This window comes from Jaculus jaculus, chromosome 6, assembly GCF_020740685.1.
Source record: "Jaculus jaculus isolate mJacJac1 chromosome 6, mJacJac1.mat.Y.cur, whole genome shotgun sequence".
NCBI lineage: Eukaryota > Metazoa > Chordata > Mammalia > Rodentia > Dipodidae > Jaculus > Jaculus jaculus.
Genome location: NC_059107.1, coordinates 166,937,944 through 166,962,372, shown reverse-complemented (window position 1 = coordinate 166,962,372; position 24,429 = coordinate 166,937,944). Strand labels below are relative to the sequence as shown.

The window sequence follows — 24,429 nt, the reverse complement described above, 5'->3', positions numbered from 1 at the left end:
AGTCTGCACAGAGCAAGCACCTAAAGGTTTTGGGAGGCAGACAGGTGAGATGGCATACCACTTTATTATGCTGGGTTAGTAGAAGTCAGTAAACAGCAATGGGATAACTGGCCCCTCAGCACATCAGGGTCACCGAACAGCCAAGCCCACATCGTCCTCACCCCTGCCTCAGTGCATCCCACTCAAGGCTGGGCCATGGAGGGAGCAGCATAGGTCTGGAAGCGTGTATGGGCTCGCTGGTGTGTGATCAATCTCAGAGACATGGTATCCACAGCCTCTTCCAGTCCTGGCTGCTGGGTGATTTCCACGGTGTAGTCATTGGCCTGCAGGGAAGAGGCATCAGCAGGATCCATGGCCATTTGCCCCTCCCGTGGGTCCCAGACTACTCACCAGCTGTAGGGAGGCCAGCATGGAGCGACACACCTCAAAGGCAGGCTGACCAGCCACCAGCTCCGCAAAGGGACACCACTTGTTGAGCTGGGGGAACTGAGAGACCAACTGATCTCCATAAGTGTGGATATCAAAGGGCACATGTTGCTCCTACACAGGGAAAAGGCATGTTAGCTGTGGGTTGAAGCCCGGGTCAAACCCCAGGCTGGTGACAGGAAGCTACAATTCCTGAACAATGCCATGCCTCCTCACCTGCTCCTGTAGCAGGGGCTGAATGGTATCCTCCCATTCCCTGATGCGCTGGCTCAGCTCTGTCTCCTGGACAAATTTCTGGGAGGTGGCGATGAAGAGTTCCTAGGGAGGTCCAGTGGGTTCTTCCCTATTGTGTGCAGGAACATGGGGTGCCCAACACAGTTCTCACCCTCTGACCCAGGCTTACCACATTCCTTCGAACCAGCTCCTCATATTTCAGGGGCTCTGGCATGGTCCCTGCATCTAGGAAGGACCAACCATGAGCTGCAGCAGCTGTGAGCCCCCCTACCCCCGCAATTCCTGTTCCCTCAGCATACACCCCAGAGGCTGCCTGTCCAGACTTACCCAGGTCAGCAATTTCCCCAGGCTTTGCCTCCTCAGGCTCCACATACTCCTCAGGCTCTAAAAAGTGATCTGCTAAGACATGGGAGAAGTGGCCAGAGACAGCCCATCAGCTGGCAGCAAATGCTGAGGCCCACCCTCCACCAGGCACATACCTGCCCCCCCCAAGTCTTCCAGGGACTCCTCTAAACGGTCTTCCTCTGAGGGCCACAGATCCTCTTTGGCTGTGGGCAGCCATCGCTCTGCCATCTGTCCAGAGAGCATCTGTGAGGACACTGTCATCTCCTACTAGGCCCAGTGGGGTCCCAAACCTCAGCACTGTGAGTACTTGCCTCACGTCTCTGCAGCTTCCGGAGGGTCTCTAGCTGCTCCTTCACATGTTTCCAGTACAGGACTTCCATGTCTGCAGACAAAGACCTTGTGAGGGGATCCCTCATTTAGCCCAGGTTCACACCTATCCACCCAGAACTCCAAGTGCCCCTGGCAAGGTACAAAAAGTTGAGGAAGGTAGACTCAGTCCTCACCAGCAAATGTAGGACCCTTTCTCCGAGGCCTCCTGCCTTCAGCATGGCCAGCATCTGTGAGAGAACATAGTCAGCAAGCACTAAGCCAAAGCTCTGACCCAGGAAAATGGGTGTGTTACCCCAGTCTTCACATCCACTCACAGGCAGCCAGGTACCACTGGTGGAAGTCCTGCAGCTTAGAGGCACCTTTCCTCTTGCGCTTCTGTCCTGGAGCCTCTTCCACACAGGGGGGCACAGAATAGGGTTTACCTGAAGGCAGACAAGGACTGTCTCAAGATCAGCTACAGGACTAAGATACAGAGGCCACTTCTATCCTACTGCCTCATACTCAACAATGTAGCCAGGTGACCATGAGTGAGGTGCTTCCAATTTAGTTACCTTTCTTGAAGGGCTTAGAGTCCAAGGAATTGAAGGGGTCCAGGCTCTGCCAGGGATCTGGGTTATTCTGAGCACAAAATACAAGCAGAGGCTGAGTGGAAGAGGGCTTATGCTCTCCCTCCCTGACACCAAGTACAGCAACAGCCCAGAATAACAGAGCAATATTTGAGGGAAGTGGCCTAGAGCTACAGAAGGGAAGAAAATTCCTTGAACAAGTTCAAGGACAAAGGGTTACAGACTATGAACTTACGCACTGAGGCTCCAAAGACTGGCAGGAATAAAGGAAGGACAAGTGGGGCCCTTGCACCTACCCTTCCTGAATCTCACCTTCAGCAGGGACACAGGCTCTGGGACCCCCTCTCGTTCCCGAAGCATGTATCTCCTAGGCAATGTAGCACTCTGCAAAGAAACAACCCAGTGTCTCCTCTTCTGCCTCCTCTCCACCCAAGGCTCTGAGGATCCTAGCAGCTCTGCCTGAGACCATGTTAGGAACCTAGTAAAGACCCTCAAGGCAAGAAGTTGCAATAATTCAAGGATTAAAAACTGTGGGAGGGGAGTGCTGGAGAGATGGCTTGGCAGTTACAGCTCTTGCCTGCAAAACCTAAGGACCCACATTTGACTCTCCAGGTACCACATAAGCCAGATGCACAAGGTGATACAGGTGCAAGGTCACACATGCGCACTAGGTGGCACATGTATCTGGAGTTCAATTTCAGTGGCTAAGGCCCTGGTGTGACAATTCTCTCTCTGTGTTTCTCTCTAAAATAAAAAAAAAAAAAATTATCAAAAAAAAGGAAATAGCTGGGCATGGTGGTACACGTCTTTAAACCCAGAACTCAGGAGGTAGAGGTAGGAGGATTGCCGTGAGTTTGAGGCCACCCTGAGACTCCATAGTGAATTCCAGGTTAGCCTGGGCTAGAGTGAGACCCTACCTCAAGGAAAAAAAAAAGAAAGGAAGGAAGGAAGGAAGGAAGGAAGGAAGGAAGGAAGGAAGGAAGGAAGGAAGGAAGGAAGGAAGACTACAAGGCACTGGGGTGATGGCTCAGCAGTTTACAAAACCACTGGACTGAGCTCAGTTACCCACCCACCCACAGGTATTTGTAGCAGCAAGAGAACCTGGCACCTATACACACCCAGCAGTAAGTTTTGTTTTTTTTATAAGAATATAAATTGGTATGCCAGGGCCTACTCCAGCAACAGCTTTCGAACTCCAGATGCATGCACCATCTTGTGCATCTGGCTTACGTGAGACTCGGAGAGTTGAACATGGGTCCTCAGGCTTCAAAGGCAAGCACCTTAACCACTAAGCCACCTTTCCAGCCCTGTTTTTATTTATTTATTTACTTTTGGTTTTTCAAGGTGGAGTCTCACTCAAATCCAGGCTGGCCTAGAATTCACTATGTGGTCTCAGGGTGGCCTTGAACTCACGGCAATCCTCCTACCTCTGCCTCCCAAGTGCTGGGATTAAAGGCCTGTGCCACCATGCCCTGCTGTTTTTATTTTTTTAAGTATAAAAATTCTAAAGGAAACTTGAGAATACACAAAACTAGCTAGCATATAAGAAGTTTTTTCTTTAAAAATATAAAAATAAGCTAGGTGTGGTAGTGCACGCCTTTAATCCCAGCACTCAGGAGGCAGAGGTAGGAGGATCATTGTGAGTTCAAGGATATCCTGAGACTCCATAGTGAATCCCAGTTGAGCCTGGGCTACAGTGAGACCCTACTTCGAAAAACAAAACTGTGTGTGTGTGTGTGTGTGTGTGTGTGTGTGTGTACACACACACATACATTGTGGTGCACCCCTCTAAATCCTAGCACTCAGGAAGCTGAGGTAGGTAGATCACCATTAGTTCAGGGCCAACCTAGGTCTACAGAGTGAGTTCCAAGTTAGCCTGGGCTAGAGAAAGACCTGTCTTGTGGTGGTGAGTGGAGGGAGGCTAAGGAACATAGCTGGGGATATTGTAATAAGTACTTGTCTAGCATGTACAAGGCTCTGGGTATGATCTCCAGTACTATTAATAAATACACACATAAACAAAGAATATGACAGTCAAGGACTGGAGAGATAACTCAGTGCTTAAAGGTGCTTGCTTGTAAAGCCTGATGGCCTGGGCTCAGTTCCCTAGTACCCAAGTAAAGCTAGATGCACAAAGTGAAGCATGTATGTGGAGTTCATTTGCAGTCTCTTTCTCTCCTCACAAATAAATTGTAAATAAAAAATTTAAAACAAGGGACTGGAGAGATGGCTTAGTAGTTAAGCGCTTGCCTGCGAAGCCTAAGGACCCCGGGTTTAAGGCTCGATTCCCCAGGACCCATGTAAGCCAGATACACAAGGTGGCACATGCATCTGGAGTTCATTTGCAGTGGCTGGAGGGCCTGGTGTACTATTCTCTCTCTCTTCTCTCTCTCTCTGTCTCTCAAATAAATAAATAAATAAAAATAAACAAATATTATTTTTAAAAAAATTTAAAACAAAGCCGGGTATGGTAGCACGTACCTTTAATCCCAGCACTTAGGAGGCAGAGGTAGGAGGATTGCCCTGAGTTGGAGGCCACCCTGAGACAATATAGTGAATTCCAGGTCAACCTGATCTACAGCAAGACCCTACCTCGAAAAAAAAAAAACAAAATAATAATAATAATAAATATCCATCCAGAATTGTTACATTTCCTCCTAGAAAAATCAGAAATCAGGTTGGTTTTGTAAAATAATTAAAAAGTAGGAGAGAGGGGCTGGAGAGATGGCTCAGTGGTTACGTACATTTCCTTGGCAGAGGGCCTGAAACTACCTGAGTTCAAATCTCCAGATCCTACATAAAATAGCTTGGCATGGTCACACAAGCTTATAATAAACCCAAAGGGGAGCAGAAACCAAAGCATCTTCGGAACACAAGTTTTGGGATCAGTAAAGAAGACTCCAGCTCAAACAGCAGAAAAAACAATGGAGCAGGACAACCAGTGTTCCACATGGGCCACCACCACAGGCAAACAATGCCATATAGGGAGTGAAAAGGACAGATACACACTCTACACACCAAAAAAGTAGCTTTTTGTTTGGTTCTGGACGTAGGGTCTCACTGTAGCCCACGCTGACCTGGAATCCACTATGTATCCTCAGGGTGGCCTCAAACTCACAGCAATCCTCCTACCTCTGCCTCCCAAGTGCTGGGATTAAAGGTGTGCCTGCACCACCACACCTGGCTTGCAGCTTTATTTTTAATTAGAAGTATTTCTTAGCTATTCTTTGAATAAATTCTGCCCTTGAGGGTTGAAAGCCTTCAAACCCATCTTCTGCCAGCCTGACCACAGCAAAAGACAGTAGGGAGCAACTGGTACCATGAGCTCCACAGGGCTCAGACCTCTGAATGACAATACACCAGATCAGCTCTGCTCTGAGAAAGATGTGTAAGTTTCCTTTAAAGATCTGACTGGAGTACAGTCAGGCTTCAGGACAGGATCCCCCATGATATGATGTATAAGACTAGAACACACAAGGCTGAAGAGATGGCTTAGCGGTTAAGACGCTTGCCTGTGAAGCCTAAGGACCCATGTTCGACTCTCCAGATCCCATATTAGCCAGATGCACAAAGGTGAGGCAAGCACAAGGTCACATATGCTCACTAGGTGGTGCAAGCATATGGAGTTCACTTTCAGTGTCTAAAGCCCTGGCGTGCCAATTCTCTCTCTCACTGTCTCTACAATAAAAAAAAAAAATTAAAAGATTAGAGTACACACCCACAAAATCATTTTTAAAAAGTGCCTTTAATCCCAGCACTCAGGAGGAAGTGGCAGGAGGATTGGTGTGATTTCAAGGCCACCCTGAGACTACATAGTGAACTCCGGGATGGCCTGGGCTACAGTGAAACCCTACCTTGAAAAAACAACAACAAAAAAAAGAGCAGTGGGGTAGATACCAATGTGGGAGCCAAGGCCACTCTATTGTTGTTACCATGTAAGATCAAGTCTGCCCCAGAGCCTGGGCTTGTCCTGTTAACAGCTTAAACTGGGCAACCTCATTGGTGTTCCACCTGCTGTGGGGCTGTGGGCTCTGCAGGTTCTAAAGCAGCCTCTGGAAGATCTTCTGCATCCTCTGCATCCTCATCTCCACTGCTGAGTGCTGGGCCTTCTAGAAAAGCATCTGGACAGGAACAAAGAAACCAATCAGTCCTTAGGAGCCTAGAGGCCAGACAGCAGATGGGGGTTGCCTATGGACCAAGGCCACAGTACCAGAAGAACCCAAATGGCCATTCTCTTCCCAGTTTGACACATCAACTTGTGTAGAATCCAACATGGCCTTATGTGTTCTTCCTCTTAAGTGGGACTAGAGGATCTGAGAATATCCAAACTCAGACCTGTCCACCTAGCTCTGCCAATCCCACAAAGTAGTTCTTGTCTCACCTGGCTGTTGGGAGAAGCCAAGCACAGGAGCAGGACTCCCACACCTGGAGACTTCCATTGGCTGCTCCTCAGCACCTTCAGCATCTGGGACAAATTATATGGGGTCCAGCCATGCCCTCAGAAGGTCCCCAGCTGGTGCCCAAAGAGCCCCTTTAGGTTACCAGCAAAAGTCAAAGCCCAGCATGCCCCAAGGCTGAGGCTGAAGGAACCAGGTGTCAATTCCCCAGTATTAAACCCAGCTGTGAACTTGTTGACTAGTAATCAAAGCACAGCAAAGATGAGAAGGGAACAAGCTCCAGACATCTCTAGAATGGAGGAGATGCCTGAGATGAGGCAGCTCCCAACACCAGGTGGGCACCCACCAAGAGTCACCCAAGATCTGCTGCAACTTCCCTCCCACCAACTCTCCCACATTCAAACCCTCACCCTTCTGGTTTCCTACAGGCTCCAAAGGGCAGGCACCCACAGGCTCTATAGGGCACATGCCCACTGGCTCTAACATGAAGGCCCCTCTAGGGTGGGGAGTGCATCTGTTCATCCTGAAATCCTTCCGGCTGGCCAGGACCTCTCCCTGACAGCTGTGTTGGCAAAAACACATTCACTGCAGAGGCCCTTCCCAGGAAGGCCTCCTCTTCCCACCCACCCCCACCTGCCATGTTGGCTCCAGCATGCACCTGTATAGGGGGCTGCTGTTCTTCTCCAATTCATCAGGGGCCACCAGGGCCATGGGCAAGAGGGGGATGATGACCAGCTCCTGTGTATGCAGAAGGAGGTAAGCTGAACATCTGACATGGAGCAACACAAAGTGTTGACCCCTTCCCTTGAAAGGCTAGAACACTCACAGTAGGTGCCTGGTCATTCTTCAGAGACACATTAGCCCGGGAGTCAGGGAAGTCATCCAGTGACAGGAACTGCAGAAGACACCAAGCACTTATGGGTGCAGAGCCCAGGCAGGCACCAAGGGTGGGAGCCAGTACAGCTAACTCACCTCATCTTCTGCTTCCTGCGGTGGGCACGAGTTGGCAGCTTCATTGGTCCCATCTCCCTGTACTGAAGAAAGCTGTTTGGCTCGCCTGAGAGAGAACATCCCATGAGCATCCTGAGAAGGTGCAAGAGCTTCCTGAGCTGAGAGTGGGGCACAGCAGCAAAGATGAAGGCCTCCGTTTCCTGTCTCACCTCTATACTCACCTCTTGCCGGAAATAAAATCAAGAGCCTGGTAGACCAATGAGTAGAGGTACTCCACCTGGCAACCAGAGGCAAGTAATAAGGATAAATGTCCACAGGCCAGCCCTGAGGCCTTTCCCAACTGTACACTAGTGCACACCCTTGACCATCACCTCCAAATCTCCATAAGTAATTCTCAGTCAGGAGTGGTGGTGTGTGCCTGTCATTCCAGTTCTTGGGAAGCTAAAGCAGAATAATCATCATGAGTTTGAGGTCAACCTGGACTAGAATGTGAGAGCCTGTTTCCGAAAAACAGGGGAAAAAATCTCATAGGCATGCCTCAAGAGGCTGATGCAGGAGAATCTTGAGTTTGAGGCCAGCCTAACTACATGGTAAGGCCTGTCTCAGAAAAAAAAAAAAAAAAAAACTCAAAATAATAATAATGAGGCTGGAGAGATGGCTTAGTGGTTAAGGCACTAGCCTGAAAAGACTAACAACCAGGACCTGATTCCCTAGTACCAACATAAAGCCAGATGCAAAAACTGGTGCATGTGCCTAGAGTTTGTTTGCAGTGGCTAGAGGCCCTGACATACCCATTCTCTCTTTCTCTCCATCTCACAAATAATTATAATCCTTAAATCAAACCAGCAGTCTTACCAGAATTACTTCAGCAGCTGCAATTCCTACTTCTCTTCTGTCCCATATTCCACACAGCTTTATAGCATGGCCTCCTCAATGCAGGGTATGATAGGTGCACACTGTGTGCCTCAGGTAGCCCCTCACACATGGCATCTATTACTCTTCTGTATATAGCCCCTAGCCAGACATGGTGGCGCACATGCCTTTAATCCCAGCACTCGGGAGGCAGAGGTAGGAGGATTGCCATGAGTTCGAGGCCAACCTGAGATGACAGAGTTAATTCCAGGTCAGCCTGGACCAGAGTGAGACCCTACCTCGGAAAAAAAAAAAAAAAAAAAGTGGGGCTGGAGCAATGGCTTAGCAGTTAAGCGCTCGCCTGTGAAGCCTAAGGACCCTGGTTGGAGGCTCGGTTCCCCAGGTCCCACGTTAGCCAGATGCACAAGGGGGCGCATGCATCTGGAGTTCATTTGCAGAGGCTGGAAGCCCTGGCGCGCCCATTCCCTCTCTCTCCCTCTATCTGTCTTTCTCTCTGTGTCTGTCGCTCTCAAATAAATAAATTAAAAAAAAAAAGTGTATATAGCCTCCATCAGTACCTCAGACCAGCTCTAGTTCCTCAGGTCCTACAGGCTGCTATAAGTCTCTGATATCCCTGTTACAATTCAAGCCATGGTGGGTTATGGACAGATCCTTTACTTGCTTCTTATGTGTCTCTTCCATAGAACAGGTCTCACCAGTAGGATGAGGGTCGGAGCTTTACTAGTTCCTAATGATGTGATGCAATGTAGTGACCACACCACCCCTAAGGTACAGATAAATATGTACATGAGGAACAACAGAGCCCACAGTCCATATGACCCTCTCTTCCTGGCAACTTTATTATTTATTTATTGTAGTTCTGGGGATCAAACCCAGGGTTTCATGCATGTTAGCCAAGTGTTATACAACTAGTTTGGCCATGCCATTTGAAATGCAAGTTTAGCTGGGCATGGTGGTAAAAGCCTGTAATCCAAGCAGTCAAAAGGCAGAGACAGAAGGAAGAGTTCAAAACCAAGAAACACAAAGTGGCACAGGCATCTGGAGTTTGCTGCAACAAAAGCCCCTGATACCCATACTTCTTCAAATAAAGTATTGGAGGGGAAAAAAAAAAAAAGTTCAGGGCCAGTCTCAGCGATATAGCAAGTTCAAAGCCAATCTGCCTGAAAACAGACTAGACATAGCTGAGAATGCTTGCCTAGCAAACATGAAATGCAGGGTCTGCATTTTTTATGCATATGTGCATAAGCCACATGTGGCAGCTCACAAATGTAATCTCAGCACATGAAGGTAAAGGCAGGAGGATCAGAAATTCAAGGTTAGTCTTGGCCACATACTGAGTTAAGAGGTCAGCCTGAGCTACATGAAACTCTGACACAAACAAAAATAAACCTAAGTTTATTAAAAGATCTGATCGGGTCAGGGAGGGAATGGCACCTTTGATTCCAGCAGCTGTAGGAGAATCATTGTGTGTTCAAGGCCAGTTTGGGGCTACAGAGTGAGTTCCAGGTCAGCCCTGGCTCAAGAAAAAGACCTGAAGGAGGTCTGGAAAGATGACTCATGGTTAAAGATGCTTGCTTGCAAAGCCTGATGGCAAAGGCCCAGTACCCACATAAAACCAGATGCACAAAGTGGTTCATAATATCAGAGTTCATTTGCAGTGGCAGAATGCCTTGGAGCACCCATATGCACTCTCTTTCTGTCTGCTTCTTTCTCTCTGTCTCTGTAAAATAAATAAAATTTAAAAAAGAAATACCTAAAGGAATCATAAGTATAACCTGTGGTGCTGGTGAGACAGGTCACTTACAGATGAGCACTGCAACAGTCCTTTCAGGAGAGCTAACTATGGTCCCACTCAACATTACAGCACCAAGACGTGTATCCTGTGGAAACCTACCTTTTTACTATAGACACAGGCTGAGCCTTGGATCAGCAGTGCTGCCTCAATGAAGTTCATTGTGGTTTTGCCTTCATCAAAAGAAATGCAGATCTGGTCCAGCTGCAAAATAACATACCTCTAAATTAGGATTAGTGGGCCTGCCTGTAATCCCAGCTGTTGGGAAGTTGAGGCAAGAGGATTGTAAAATTGACATGAGGCTGGGCTATCTAGTGACACTGTGTCTCAAAGAAAAGGCAGGACACCAGAAAAGGGGAAGCCACAGATAGCTCCAGCTCTGCTCTGAACACACCAGTTGCCCTTGAATGCTTCCAGGAGAGAGAGAGCTCTATGATTCTCCCTAGTTTCTGTATCCTCTAGCCCTAATGGTTTGGAAAAGAGAGGCCTACAGAGCACACTATCCACAACAGCCAGAGCTGTCATACCTCCTAATAAGAATCAGAAGGCACTGAAGCACTCTACACTGCACCCACCCAAGCCAGGGCCAATTGGGGCAGACTAAAACAGAATGACCCCTCATCCCAACAAAAAAGGAGACACAGACAAATGCAGGGGTCTCAATCCTTTGAACAAAATCTCAGGAAATGGGTGCCATGAGTAGTTCTCCTTCCTCTGCAACCCTCCTTATTCTTCCTGAGCCTTGGCTCCTGTTTCCCCTCAAACACTAGTGTCCCAGCCCTCCACCCTTAGCCCTCTCTTCTTATGGCACACCTTTCACTAGATTCACTTGATTATCCTGTGCCTAAACTACCAATCATGCAATCAATTCTCAAACCTATCTCCAGACCAGTTTTCTCCTGGAAGCTCTGGAGTTGCATTTACATTGTGGATCTCCAAAAAGACATCAAAACACCCCAGAATTGTGCAGGGGATTGAGGCCAAGGCCTCGTGTACACTGTACTCTTAGTACTGAGTCTCCCATCACCCCCAAACATTTTCCTACATATTTAACCCAGAATCTTCCCCGTAAACTGGCCCCTCTCCTGCACTCCTCTCAGTGAACACTTTAAAATACTTACAATTATTCTGGATCAACTGCCCCAATTGTTCCTAGCACAGACTCTTGCAGCTGCCTGAGGCCTCCCTGAACCCCATCAATGTAATCTTGTACTGTGTAGCTCTTCTGTTGGTGGACTGCTGGAAGTGTCAGGGTAATCTCAGCCTTTAATCTTGTACCTAATGCTGGCGTCCAGTAAATATCTAGCTAATAAAATGGTGATTAGTAGGGCTGGAGAGATGGCTCAGCAGTTAAAGGTGCTTGCTTGCAAAGTCTGACAGTTTAGGATCAATTCCCCAGTACCCATGTAAAGAGAGATGCACAAAGTAGAGTATGTAGCTGGAGTTCACATGCAGTGGCCAGAGGCATGGCATGCCTATTCATTCTCATATTCTGCATGTGCACATGCGCCCACACACCCCCCCACACACACCTGCATCTCTGTCTGCTTGCAAATAAATAATAAATGATAACATTACAGCTAAGCTTGAATAAAAAGACACAAACTTAACCAGGCAGGTGAAAATAATGGCACTTTAAGAAAAGAGTACCCATAAGAAAGCAGTTAGCAGAGATAGGAAGCTAGGGTATAACTAGGAAAATAATTTAACACCAACACAGCCAAAGTGTAAGGTGTGTTGTGTAAGGTGTGCTAGGGAGAGAAGAGACTGGCCTGAAGAAAGGGAAGCCAGACTAAGGAGCCATTTCTTTTGTGCTGGGATTAAAGGCATGCACCACCACACCCTGCTAAGGAGCCATTTCTTTAAATGACCCTCAACACAGAAGGCTCAACTGATCCAGGACATCATGTTTCATCATCTTCTCATGGCTCCAGGCTGGACTTCCCATCAAATTCAACCAACTGGTATATCTATTGCTCTCTCTCTCTCCCCTCCCCTTTTCCTCCTTTTTTTGGGGGCATGGGGGTGGAGGGCTTTTTAAAAAAAAATTGTATTTATTTATTTTGAGAGAGAGAGAGAGACAGAGAGAGAGAGAGAAGCAGATAGAGAATGGGTACACCAAGGCCTCTAGCCACTGCAAACAAACTCCAGAGGCATACTCCACCTTATGCATCTGGCTTATGTGAGTACTGGGGTATTGAACCTGGGTCCTTTGGCTTCGCAGACAAACACCTTAACTATTAAACCATCTCTCTAGCCCAGGCTAACCTGGAACTCACTTTGTAGCTCAGGCTATCCTCAAACTCACAGTGATCCTCCTACCTCAGTCTCCCAAGTGCTAGGATTATAGGCATGAGCTGTCCATTTTCATAACTAAGAGTCAAAATGGCCAGCTGAGGTGGTACACACCTAATTAGTCCCAGCACTCAGGAGGCTGAGATAGGAGGACCACTGTGAGTGTGAAGCCAGCTTTGGACTATAGAGTGAGTTCCAGATCAGCCTGGGCTAGAATGAGACCCTGCCTGGAAAAAGCAAACAAACGGGCTGGAGAGATGGCTTAGCAGTTAAGCACTTGCCTGTGAAGCCTAAGGACCCCGGTTTGAGGCTCGGTTCCCCAGGTCCCACGTTAGCCAGATGCACAAGGGGGCGCACATGTCTGGAGTTTGTTTGCAGAGGCTGGAAGCCCTGGCGCACCCATTCTCTCTCTCTCCCTCTATCATCTGTCTTTGTCTCTGTGTCTGTCGCTCTCAAATAAATAAAATTTTTTTTAAAAAGTTAAAAAAAAAAAGAAAAAGCAAGCAAACAAAACACTCATAATTAACAAGTCCACACTGGACTTTAGGCATCTCCACCTACCTTCATGAACTCAGTAGTCTAGCTCCTCTCCTTCTTCCTGCAATTGCCCATTCAATCCAGGACAAGTACCCTGCCACTTTCAGGCTTGTCTCCAGTAACCACCACTCTGACCCAGCTGGAACTGCTAACAAGGGCCCTTCCTGACCTTCTCCTATCTGTTTTTTCTTTTTTCTATCTGTTCTTCATTGGTTTTCTGCCACTTGGGGGGGAGGGCAGCCTAAAAATCTGAAAAAAATACAAAACACAAAGCCCCATGGGCTAGAGATGGTTTAGTAGTTAAGGTGCTTGCCTGCAAAGCCTAAGGACCCAAGGTTTGATTCCCCAGTACCCATGTAAGCCAGGCACATGTGTCTGGAGTTTGGTTGCAGTGTCTGGAGGCCATGGCACACCCATTGATTCTCTGTCTCTTTCTCTCTGCCACTTTCTCTCCCTCAAATAAATAAATTTTAAACGCACACACACGAGCCAGTTATGGTAGCACATGCTTTTAATCCCAGTACTCGGGAGGCAGAGGTAAGAGGATCACCATGAGTTCAAGGCCACCCTGAGAATACATAGTGAATTCCAGGTCAGCCTGAGCTAGAGTGAAACCCTACCTCACAAACATACATGCATGCATGCACGCACACTGGGCATGGTGCCACATGCCTGTAATCCCAGCACTTGGGGAGGCAAAAGTTGGAAGAGCATTGTGAGCGGGAGGTTAGCCTGAGACTACACAGTGAATTCCAGGTCAGCCTGGATGAGAGACCCTACCTTAAAAAAAAAAAAAAAAAAAAAAAAGACAGCAGGGCATGGTGGTGCGCACTTTTAATCCCAGCAATTGGGAGGCGGAGGTAGGAGGATCACTGTAAATTCAAGGCCATCCTGAGACTACATAGTAAATTCCAGGTCAGCCTGGGACTGAGACCCTATGTAAAAAAAAAAGGGGGGGGGGGAGCTGGAGAGATGGCTTAGTAGTTAAGGGTCTTGTCTGCAAAGCCAAAGGAACCAGGTTTAACTCAACAGGACCCACATAAGTCAGATGCACCAGAGAGTGCATGTGTCTGGAGTTCATTTGCAGCAGCTGGAGATCCTGACATGCCTATTCTCTACCTCCCTCTTTCTCTCAAATAAATAAATAAATAAATAAATTTTTTTTAAAAGTTGGGCTGGGGAGATGGGTCAAAAGTTAAAGGAACTTGCTTGTAAAGCCTTTTAGCCTGGATTCAATTGCCCAGGACCCATGTAAAGCCATACATCGAGTCTGTTTGCTGTGGAAAGAGGCCCTGGGGTGACAACAGTCACTCACTCTCTGCTCACAAATAAATGAAAATATCTCTTAAATAACCACAACGAAGCCAGGGGTGGTGGTGTATGCCTTTAATCCCAGCATTAAGGAGGCAGAGGTAGGAATCAACATAAACTTGAGGCCACCCTGAAACTACATAGTGAGTTCCAGGTCACTCTACCTCAAAAAAACAAAACAAGCCCACCACCACGCACACCACCACAAAAAAATAAAAATAAAAATAAAAAACACAGGGCTGGAGAGATGGCTTAGCGGTTAAGCGCTTGCCTGTGAAGCCTAAGGACCCCGGTTCGAGGCTCGGTTCCCCAGGTCCCACGTTAGCCAGATGCACAAGGGGGTACATGCATCTGGAGTTCGTCTGCAGAGGCTGGAAGCCCTGGCGCACCCATTCTCTCTCTCTCCCTCTATCTGTCTTTCTCTCTGTGTCTGTCACTCTCAAATAAATAAATAAATAATTTAAAAATAAAATAAAAATAAAAATAAAAAACACAAAGCAGGGCTAGAGAGAAGGCTTAGTGGCCAAGATACTTATTTGCAAAACTAGCAGCCTGGGTTCAATTTGCCTGGGTGCAATTCTCCAGCTACCTACTTAAAGTCAGATGTGCAAAGTGGTAATGCATGCCTTTAATCTTAGCAGAGGCAGAAGTAGGAGGATCACCAGGAGTTTGAGGCCACCCTAAGACCACATGGTGAATTCCAGGTCAGCATGAACTAGAATGAGCCCCTACGTTGAAACACCCCCCCCCCAAATAAAAAGAAAGAAAAAAAGAAAAAGGAAGGGTGGGGGAAATTTTCAAGATATTGTAAATAAGCCATATGAAAACTTTCTTTTTTGTAGCCAGGCATGGTGGCGCACGCCTTTAATCCCAGCACTCAAGAGGCAGAGGTAAGAGGATCGCTGTGAGTTCGAGGCCACCCTGAGGCTACATAGTGAATTCCAGGTCAGCCGGGGCTAGAATAAGACCTTACCTTGAAAAGAAAAAAAATTCTTTTTTGGATAATGGCACACCCAGCAGCTATAGACTAGAAAAAATTCAGTGCCAGGGATGGAACACCTTCCAGTGAGTTGTTGGTCAGGAGGCTCCCTGCTGGCCCCAAAACATTACAGGCCACTTCCAAGGTTCTTGGTTTCCCACCAGAAATAGATGGTAAGACCCTATTGCTAAAGATTCCACATGCCTGGGCTGCAAGGTCACTGAGAAATCAAGGTAGGGCTGAGCTGAAAACCTCATCCCTGTAGACCAGCTGACAGAAAGCTGGGAAAACCTGCACTGCATGCAGCCCTATGGGAGACAGAAGACATCAGCAGTGAAAACAGTGGATACTGCAAGCTTCATTTGACCAACCAAGCTAAAAGACTGAATGGGTACAATAGTGATATGTCTGTTATGGGGGAAAACAACTGCTCTCTAATTGGACTGGAGGCCCACTCTATGGGAGGGAATACATGCCTGGTACTGAAATCTTAACCAAAAGCCTATGGTGGGGGAGGTCATGAGTATTAGGAGTGTAACACCTGCTCTTCTCTGCCTAAATGTATATATTATGCTCACCAAGCTGCCCTGTAAGCATTTACCTAACATTGATTCCCATGTATTAATGCTATCCTGACTTTCAGTTAGAGAAGCTTCTTTTCAGATGGTGGTGACCACTGGGATGACCCAAAAGACACCATGGTGCTGAGACAAAGTGATGTAGTGTTCCACAACGAAACATCCCTATCACACCATCCAAGGCTCAGGGTACATTGTGTAAGAGGTGGTAGAAAGAATGTAAGAGCCAAAGTAAGGGTAAGACTGCTTACAATGCAATTGTCCAGATAGAAACTAGCCTCGATAATTCATGACCTCACAGTGCCTAGCACTACTTTCCCAAGACCCTCATAATAGGAGGAAAAGATGATGACATCAAAATAAGAGACTAATGGAGAAAGGGAGAGGATATGATGGAGAATGGATTTGTAAAAAGGAAAGTGAGGGAGGGAACTATCATGTTTTTTGTAAGTGTGGAAGTTGTCAATAAACAACAACAACAAAAAATGCCCCAAGTCTATTGCAGAAGAGGTGGCAGAAAAGAATGTAAGAACTAAAGGACAGGTAGGACTCCTTACAACGTGCTCCCCCCAGACACAAAATGGCCTAGATATCCATGACCTCACAGTGCCTGACACTACCTACACAAGACCATCATAATAGGAGGAAAAGATCATGACATCAAAATAAAAGAGAGACTTATTGAGAGGGGGAGGGGATATGATGGAGAATGGAATTCAAAGGGGAAAGTGGGTGAGGGAGGGAGCGTATTACCATGGGATATTTTTTATAATACTGGAAAATGTTAAAAAAAATTGAGAAAAAAAAAGATAGCTAATCCTATTGAATGGTCATCACTAGATTCAATCACTTAGGTCCAAGTGATTTAATTTCAGTCACTATAACCGTAAAGAAGAGATCAGTTATCATTATTTGCAGATGACATGGTTCTATACATAAAGGACCCTAAAAACTCTACCAGTAAACTGTTAGAGCTGATAAACACCTATAGCCATGTAGCAGTATACAAAACACATACACACACACACAGAAATCAGTAGCCTTCCTATATGTTAACAACAAACATACAGAGAATGAAATCAGAGAATAACTTCCATTTACAATTGCATCAAAAAAAAAAAAAAAAAAAGCCGGGCGTGGTGGCACACACATTTAATCCCAGCACTCCAGAGGCAGAGGTAGGAGGATCACCGTAAGTTCGAGGCCACCCTGAGACTACACAGTTAATTCCAGGTCAACCTGGGCCAGAGTGAAACCCTACCTCAAACACACACACACACACACACACACACACACACACACACACAAAAGGACCTTGGAATAAACCTAACCAAGGAAGTGAAGGATCTCTGCAATGAAAACTTTAAAACACTCAAGCGAGAATTTGTAGAAGACACTAGGAAATGGAAAGGCATCCCTTGTTCTTGGATTGGAATAATCAATATTGTGAAAATGACAATCTTACCAAAAGCAATCTAGACATTTAATACAATCCCCAACAAAATTCCAATGGAATTCATGGAAATAGAAAAAGAATCCAAAAATTCATTTGGAAGCACAAAAAATCTCAAATATCTAAAACAATTTTGAGCTACAAAAACAAGGCTGGTGGTACCACAATACCTGACTTTAACCTATACTATAGAGCCATAGTAACAAAAACAGCATGGTACTGGCACAAAAGCAGACATGTAGATAAATGGAACAGAATAGAGGACCCAGATGTTAAGTCCAAGTAGCTATAGCCACCTGATATTCAATAAAAATGCCAAAAATACTCATTGGAGAAAAGACAGCCTCTTCAGCAAATGGTGTTGGGAAAACTGGATATGTATTTGTAGAAGGATGAAAATAGATCCTTCTCTCTCTCCATAAACAAGAATTAAGTCCAAATGGATTAAAGAGCTTAACATCAGAACGGAAACTAAAACTGCTAGAGCAAAAAGTAGGGGAAACCTTTCAACATATTGGTGGTGCACGCCTTTAATCCTAGCACTCAGGAGGCAGAGGTAGGAGGATCACTGTGAGTTCGAGGTCACCCTGAGACTCCATAGTGAATTCCAGGTCAGCCTGGATTAGAGTGAGACTCTACCTTAAAAAAAAAAATAATAATAATAGTAAAAAATTGGTCTTGGCAAAGACTTTCTGAATATAACCCCTATTGCTCAGGCAATAAAGCCACAGATTAACCACTGGCACCTCATGAAATTACAAAGCTTTTGTACAGCAAAGGATACTGTGACTAAAGCAAAGAGGCAATCTACAGAATGGGAGAAAATCATTGCCAGCTATACATGTGATAGAGGATTAATATCTAGGATACACAAAGAACTAAAAAACTTAAATAAGAAATCAATTAACCCAATTAAAAATGGCCTATGGCATATAAGCATCTAAAAAAATGTTCTACGTCACTAGTCATCAGGGAAATGCAGATTAAAACTACATTGAGATTCCATCTCACTCCTGTCAGATCGGCCACCATCATGAAAACAAATGATCATAAATGTTGGCAGGGATGTGGAAAAAAAGGAACCCTTCTATACTGTTGGTGGGAATGCAATCTGGTCCAGCCATTGTGGAAAACAGTGTGGAGGTTCCTAAAACAGCTAAAGATTGATCTACCATATGACCCAGCTATAGCACTCCTAGGCATATATCCAAAGGACTCATCTCATTTCCTTAGAAGTACATGCTCAACCATGTTTATTGCTGCTCAATTTATAATAGCTGGGAAATGGAACCAGCCTAGATGTCCCTCAACTGATGAGTGGATAATGAAGATGTGGCACATTTATACAATGGAGTTCTACTCAGCGGTAAAGAAAAATGAAGTTATGAAATTTTCAGAAAAATGGATGGACCTGGAAAGGATTATACTAAGTGAGGTAACCCAGGCCCAGAAAGCCAAGCGCCACATGTTCTCTCTCATAGGTGGATCCTAGCTACAGATGACTGGGCTTCTGCGTGAGAATGAAAATACTTAGTAGCAGAGGCCAGTAAGGTAAAAAGGAGACATAAAGGGTAGAGAAAGGAAGGGAGGAGGATACTTAATAGGTTGATATTGTATATATGTAATTACAATGATTGTAATGGGGAGGTAATATGATGGAGAATGGAATTTCAAATGGGAAAGTGTGGGGGTGGGGAGGGAGGGAATTACCATGGGATATATTTTATAATCATGGAAAATGTTAATAAAAATTAAAAAAAAATGGCCTATGGAACTAAATAGAGAGTTTGCAAAAGACGAAACACAGATGGCATATGAAGATCTAAAAAAATATTCTACATATCTAGTCATCAGGAAAATGCAGACTGAAACTACATTGAGATTTCATCTCACTCCTTTCAGATTGGCTACCATCATGAAAACAAATGGCTACAAATGCTGGCGAGGATCCCACTGTCAGTGGAAATGCAATCTGGTCCAGCCATTGTGGAAATCAGTGTGGAGGGTCCTGAGACAGCTAAAAACAGATTTACCATATGACCAAGCTATAGCCCTTCTAGGCATATACCCTAAGGACTCATCTCACTACATTAGAGATACTTGCTCAACCATGTTTATTGCTGTTATATTCACAATAGCTAGGAAATGGATCCAGCCTAGATGTCCCTCAACTGATGAGTGGATAATGAAGATGTGGACATTTATACAGTGGAGTTCTACTCAGTGGTAAAGAAAAATGAAGTTATGAAATTTGCAGGAAAATGGATGGATTGGGAAAGGATTATACTAAATTAGGAAAGAACTTAGACCCAGAAAACCAAATGTCGCATGTTCTCACTCATATGTGGATCCTAGCTACAAATAACTGGACTTCTGTGTGAATATGAAGAAAATTTAGTAGCACAGGCCAGTAAGCTAGAAAGGAGATATCAAGGGAATAGAAAGGAAGGGGGGGGCCCTAATAGGATGGTATAAGTAGAAGAACAGATTAATGGGCGTGAAAAGGCCTAAGTGAGGTCAGAGTAAGAGACTCAGTCAGTAAGGGAAGGTGTAGGGAGCACTAATCAAAATCTAAGAAGATATTAATAAATTATATGGAAACCTACTTTTTTGGATAATGGAACACACAGGAGTCATAGATTGTTACTAGAAAATTTTCAGCCAGGGATGGGATAACTTCCAATGAGTTGTTGGCCAGGGAGGTCCCTGATGCCCCCCAAACATTACAAGCTATTGCCGAGGCCCTTGGTTTCCCACCAGGAATATATGGTAAGACCCTATTGCTAAAGACTCCACATTCTTGGGCTGCAATGTCACTAAAATAAACCCTACTGGAGCTGAGGTAAAAACCTCCTCCATGTAGACCAGCTGACAGAAAACTGGAAAAAGCCATGCTGCATGCCATTCAATGGGATAGAGAGAAATCACCAATGAAGAATCCCAACAGTGGACACTGCAAGCCTTATACAGCCAGGTCAAATGAGCCAACAGGTGCAATAGTGGCACATCTGTTATGGAGGAAACCAATTGCTCTCAAATTTGACTGGAGGCCTGCTCCATGGGAGGGAATACATCCCTGATACTGAAAACCTACAACAGGGGTAGTCTTGAGCCCTAGGAGTGTCACATCTGCTGCTGTCTGGCTAAAAGTATATACTGTGCTCACCAAACTGCTCAGTAAGCACTTCTCTTAACATTCATACCCATGTATTAATGCTACTCTCACTTTTGGCTAGAGAACCTTCTCTTTTCAGATGGTGGTGATTTGGGGATGACTCAGGAGGAATCATGGTGCTGAGAAGTGACAGAGGAGTGGTCAGCACTGAAATTTCTCAATCACACCTTCCAAGGCGCAGGGTCTAATGCACAAGAGGTGGCAGAAAGAAGGTAAGAGCCAAAGGAAGGGTAGGACTCCTTACTACGTGCTCCTCCAGACACAAAATGGCCGGGATATCCATGACCTCACAGTGCCTGACATTACCTACACAAGACCAACATAACAGGAAAAGATCATGACATCAAAATAAAAGAGAGACTGATTGAGAGGGGGAGGGGATATTATGGAGAGTGGAGTTTCAAGGGGAAAGTGGGGGGAGGGAGGGAATTACCATGGGGTATTGTTTATAATTATGTAAGTTGTCAACAAAAAATATTTTTAAAAAACGGGGGAAAGGAAAAACTTGAGTGACCAGTGCTACCTGGTCCAAGTAAGGGTCTACTTGAATGTGTAAGAGAACTTTTCCTTTCTGGTGCACAAGCTGGGACAGCATCCAGAATCAGCACAGATCCTTGGGGCAGCAAGGAACCATGAGGCAGGAAAAAGAACCAGCAGCCAATGACAGACTTGTCTCCTGCTGGAGTCACTGTACTGGGGGCCTTCAGGAACTACTCCTAGCCCTGACCATGAAGAGCACCCAGGGGGACCCTGGCCTGGGATGCCCCAACCCATGGGGGCTCCAGCCTTCCCACTGAACCAGTGAGGACAGGGGCCAATAGGATGGGAGGATAAGGAAGGAAGACAACTTAGATATCCAGGTTCCTGATGATGTTCCATGGGTGGGTGGTCTATCTGCCCCCTTCACTCTCCTTCCTGGCCTGGTCTCAGGACTTCCTGAGTGGTTGACCAGTTTCACCTCCTTCTCCCATTCTCAGGCTCTGTCCTGTTCTCCTGCTAAGCTTTAATTCTAACTCTGCCCTCTTAATCCCAAGTCCCCTCCTTAGTCCTGAACTTCCCCTTCATCTTCTACCTTCTCCCAGGTTCCTGACTATGGCCTTCCCCTCTTCCTCTCAGGATTCCTCTGGTGAATTTGCTCCCCATGTTGGGGTGCTGCCAAGCAGGAGGCCGGGGGCTGACAAAGCCACCATCCACTGAGGGTAGGGCAACTGAAGCCATGGAGGGGGGCTTCCTGCCCTTGCATACTACCCTGGAACGCTCATTAGCCCCATGGATGAGCCTACCTGCTTGCCCTCTTGTAGCTGGGGGCTTCCCACACTTGTGATTCTGGGTCCCTCATTCCCACCTTTTCACAGTCACATGAAAGCCTTGCACATTCACCTCCATTCTCAGAAGCCATAGCACACATGCATGTTCAAGCTGCTTTCTGTACTTTTGTCTCCACCAACATCTGTCCACTCATTAAGACACCAGCACTGTCCCGCTTGTTGCACATTTTCTGCCTCTTTTGCAGACCCCACGCCTAGCTCAGTCACTGGGTACAGCGTTTCATGCACACCTCATCTCTCACATGCATTTCCAGCCTACTGTGGTATAGTGTGCTTACTCTGCCTCATATGTACCCATTGGTCTAGTTTCTGTGGCCCCTGCAGGCTGCCCCAGAGATTGGTGGGAGGTGAGCTAGGGGTTTTTCATGCCCTCATCAGTCATGGCCTCACATCTCATTCCATGTTGCATATTTCACTCTCTCCCCCTCCCACTCCAAGGGCACTGGCATTACTCTAAGGGCTTCCCCACAGGAAGTGAGGCCCCACTGCTAAATTGTTGTCTGAGAGATGAGTTTTGGGAGTTACCTATTGCACTACATGAGAAAGGGATTCTCATTTGTCCTTTCTTCACTCCCAAGTTTCTTTTGTTTGTCCTGGCTATCTGTATGTGTGAGAGTGTCTCTCTATGTGGAATTTAGAGCCCCTGAGCCAATCCTACATTTCCCAGTGTCCCTTACAGCCTCCTTAACTGCACTGAGGCTGCCAAGGATTGGAGCCAGCTAGTTCAAGGCCATCAGGAGTACCACCTTATATTCACTCCTCTTCCTGGGTTCCTTTCTTTTTTCTTGTTTTTCTTCTTCCCTCTAGCTCTTTTCCTTTCCTCGGGTTCTTCCCTATTTTTCATTGTCCTCCCCCCTCCCCACCTTCCCCTGTTACCTGGCTCCTATGCTGTGACATATATTTTTGTATTATCTCTTTCTTCTTCTTGTGGTGATAATCTTGAATTCTTGTGGGATGTAAGTTTCAAATTTTTCAAATAAAGCCCTTGCAAGATAAAACAAAAAGGGGGGGGGGCAGTGAAATAGGAAAGAAAATTCCTGCCAGGCATGGTGGCACATGCCTTTGATCTCAGCATTTGGGAGGCAGAGGTAGGAGGATCAGCATGAGTTCAAGGCCACCATGAGACTACATAGTGAATTCCAGGCCAGCCTGGGCTAGAGCAAGACTCTACCTCAAAAAAAAAAAAAAAAGAAAAAGAAAATCCTGGGCAGGAGAGATGGCTTTAGTGGCTAAGGCACTTGCCTGCCAAGCCAAAGGACTCCAGTTCAATTCCTCAGGACCCACGTAAGCCAGATGCACAAGGTGACGCATGTGTCTGGAATTCATTTGCAGCAGCTGGAAGCCCTAGCATACCCATTTTCTCTATCTCTGTCTCTCTCATCTGCCCCCCCCTCACATAAATATATAAAATGGGCATGGTGGCACATGCCTTTAATCCCAGCTGTCTGGGAGGCAGAGGTAGGAGGGTCACCATAAGTTCAAGGCCACCCTGAGACTACATAGTGAATTCCAGGTAAGCCTGAGCTAGAGTGAGACCTTACCTAGAAAAAAACAACAAAAATAATAATAGGGCGGGCGTGGTGGCACATGCCTTTAATCCCAGCTGTCTGGGAGGCAGAGGTAGGAGGATCACCATGAGTTCGAGGCCACCCTGAGATTACATAGTGAATTCCAGGTCAGCCTGAGCTAGAGTGAAACCGTGCCTTGAAAAATCAAGTAATAATAATAATATAAATGTTAAAAAAAAAGAAGAAAGAAAATTCTAATAGCATTGTTTCAAAATGAAAGGAACGGTAAACGTAACAAATGCTGGAACTGAAGTAACATGACATTTGTGTTTCTTGGATTAGAAGTTGACTACAGAACAAGACAAGGGATGTGTAGTATTCAGTAGTGGAATCAGAATGAGAGCAGAGAGTACCTCAACAAAAGTCTAGACATAGCTGCTAAATATTGAGGAAATGAAATGCCCACAGGATAGATGGCACATAGCTAAGGTGGACACTCAGGGCAGGGCTGGTTTGAGTCCCTCCCTCCCCACTCCCCTGTAGAATACAGGGGTTGGGAGGAGTCCAAGAAATCCCTCTACCCGAGTCAGACTTTAATTCATAAACAAACATGCACACGGTAAGTAAGATGGGCATAGTGGTGGTCATGTATATTCCCAGCCACTCAGAAGGCTGACAAGGGAATCACAAGTTCAAGGATTGCCTCAGCTACGGAGCGAGTTCCACACCAGCCTGGACAACTTAGCAAGACCCTGTTCAAAAACTTTAAAAGGACTGGGGAGGTAGTTCAGTGGTAGAGTACTTGCTTGCCCAGCATGTGTGAGGCCTCAAATTCAATTCCATGTACCGCATACAGGAAAAAAAAAAAAGCAAAACGAAAACGACAATGCCGCCTGGTGTACTCCATCACATTGGGATAAAATGCTGGTTATTACCCACCACACGAAATCGATTTCACCGCTCGCTAACAGGTACAGACCTGCAATCAAAGCTCCAGGCTAATCTAACAAGGGATAGTTTCGAGAGGCAAAGTGGAGTTGGAGTAAGAAGCAAGCCGAAAGGACAAGCGCTTCCAAACAACTAGACGGCTACAGACCCGGAGGCAAGGAGCCTGCCGCAGTCCCAGGCGCCCTCACCTCCTCCAGATACTCTCCCAGCTGAGCAGCTAAGTCCACCTCCCAGTTCTTGGTGAGGTCGCGGATGGGCTGCAAGAGGTGAGCGAATCGCGCCTCCACATCCTCCATGTTCGGGAGGGGCGGCGGCCCCGCGCCGCAGGGCTGACTTCCGACGCAGCCCGCGGGCTTAGCCCGCCACCGGCGCTGGCGCCATTTTGCTGTTCCCGCCCAGGAAG

The 24,429-nt window shown here is 46.3% G+C and overlaps 1 protein-coding gene across 5 annotated transcripts; it reads right to left on the bottom strand.

The window, feature by feature from the left end:
* Positions 1-45: 45 nt before the first annotated feature.
* Ncaph2 (non-SMC condensin II complex subunit H2) lies at positions 46-24,429 on the bottom strand. 5 transcript variants are annotated; one of them, XM_045151654.1, is made up of 21 exons: positions 24,215-24,347; positions 22,447-22,554; positions 10,017-10,118; positions 7,471-7,526; positions 7,271-7,355; positions 7,125-7,193; positions 6,957-7,036; positions 6,709-6,860; positions 6,283-6,366; positions 5,913-6,022; positions 2,214-2,285; positions 1,887-1,953; positions 1,650-1,757; positions 1,509-1,562; positions 1,317-1,387; positions 1,140-1,233; positions 988-1,059; positions 830-885; positions 643-744; positions 391-540; positions 46-323 (listed from the first exon to the last, which is right to left on the bottom strand). In XM_045151654.1, the coding sequence occupies exons 2-21, from the start codon at positions 22,465-22,467 to the stop codon at positions 183-185; spliced, it is 1,746 nt and encodes a 581-aa protein (XP_045007589.1). In that variant the 5' UTR covers positions 22,468-22,554; positions 24,215-24,347; the 3' UTR covers positions 46-182. The 5 variants fall into 5 exon arrangements, with proteins under 5 accessions (XP_045007589.1, XP_045007586.1, XP_045007588.1 ...); XM_045151651.1 differs by lacking the exon at positions 22,447-22,554 and having other exon boundaries at positions 24,215-24,429; XM_045151653.1 differs by lacking the exon at positions 22,447-22,554 and having other exon boundaries at positions 988-1,044; positions 24,215-24,429.

What these genes read in the sequence shown, in the direction of transcription:
- Ncaph2 (XM_045151651.1), bottom strand. Translation starts at nt 24,322, where the DNA reads ATGGAGGATGTGGAGGCGCGATTCGCTCACCTCTTGCAGCCCATCCGC. An exon ending in AACAGCAGCCCCCTATACAG is followed by an intron (nt 6,861 to 6,956) that starts GTGCATGCTGGA and finishes TTGCCAACACAG; the next exon opens with CTGTCAGGGAGAGGTCCTGG. An exon ending in TGCTGGCCTCCCTACAGCTG is followed by an intron (nt 324 to 390) that starts GTGAGTAGTCTG and finishes TCTTCCCTGCAG; the next exon opens with GCCAATGACTACACCGTGGA.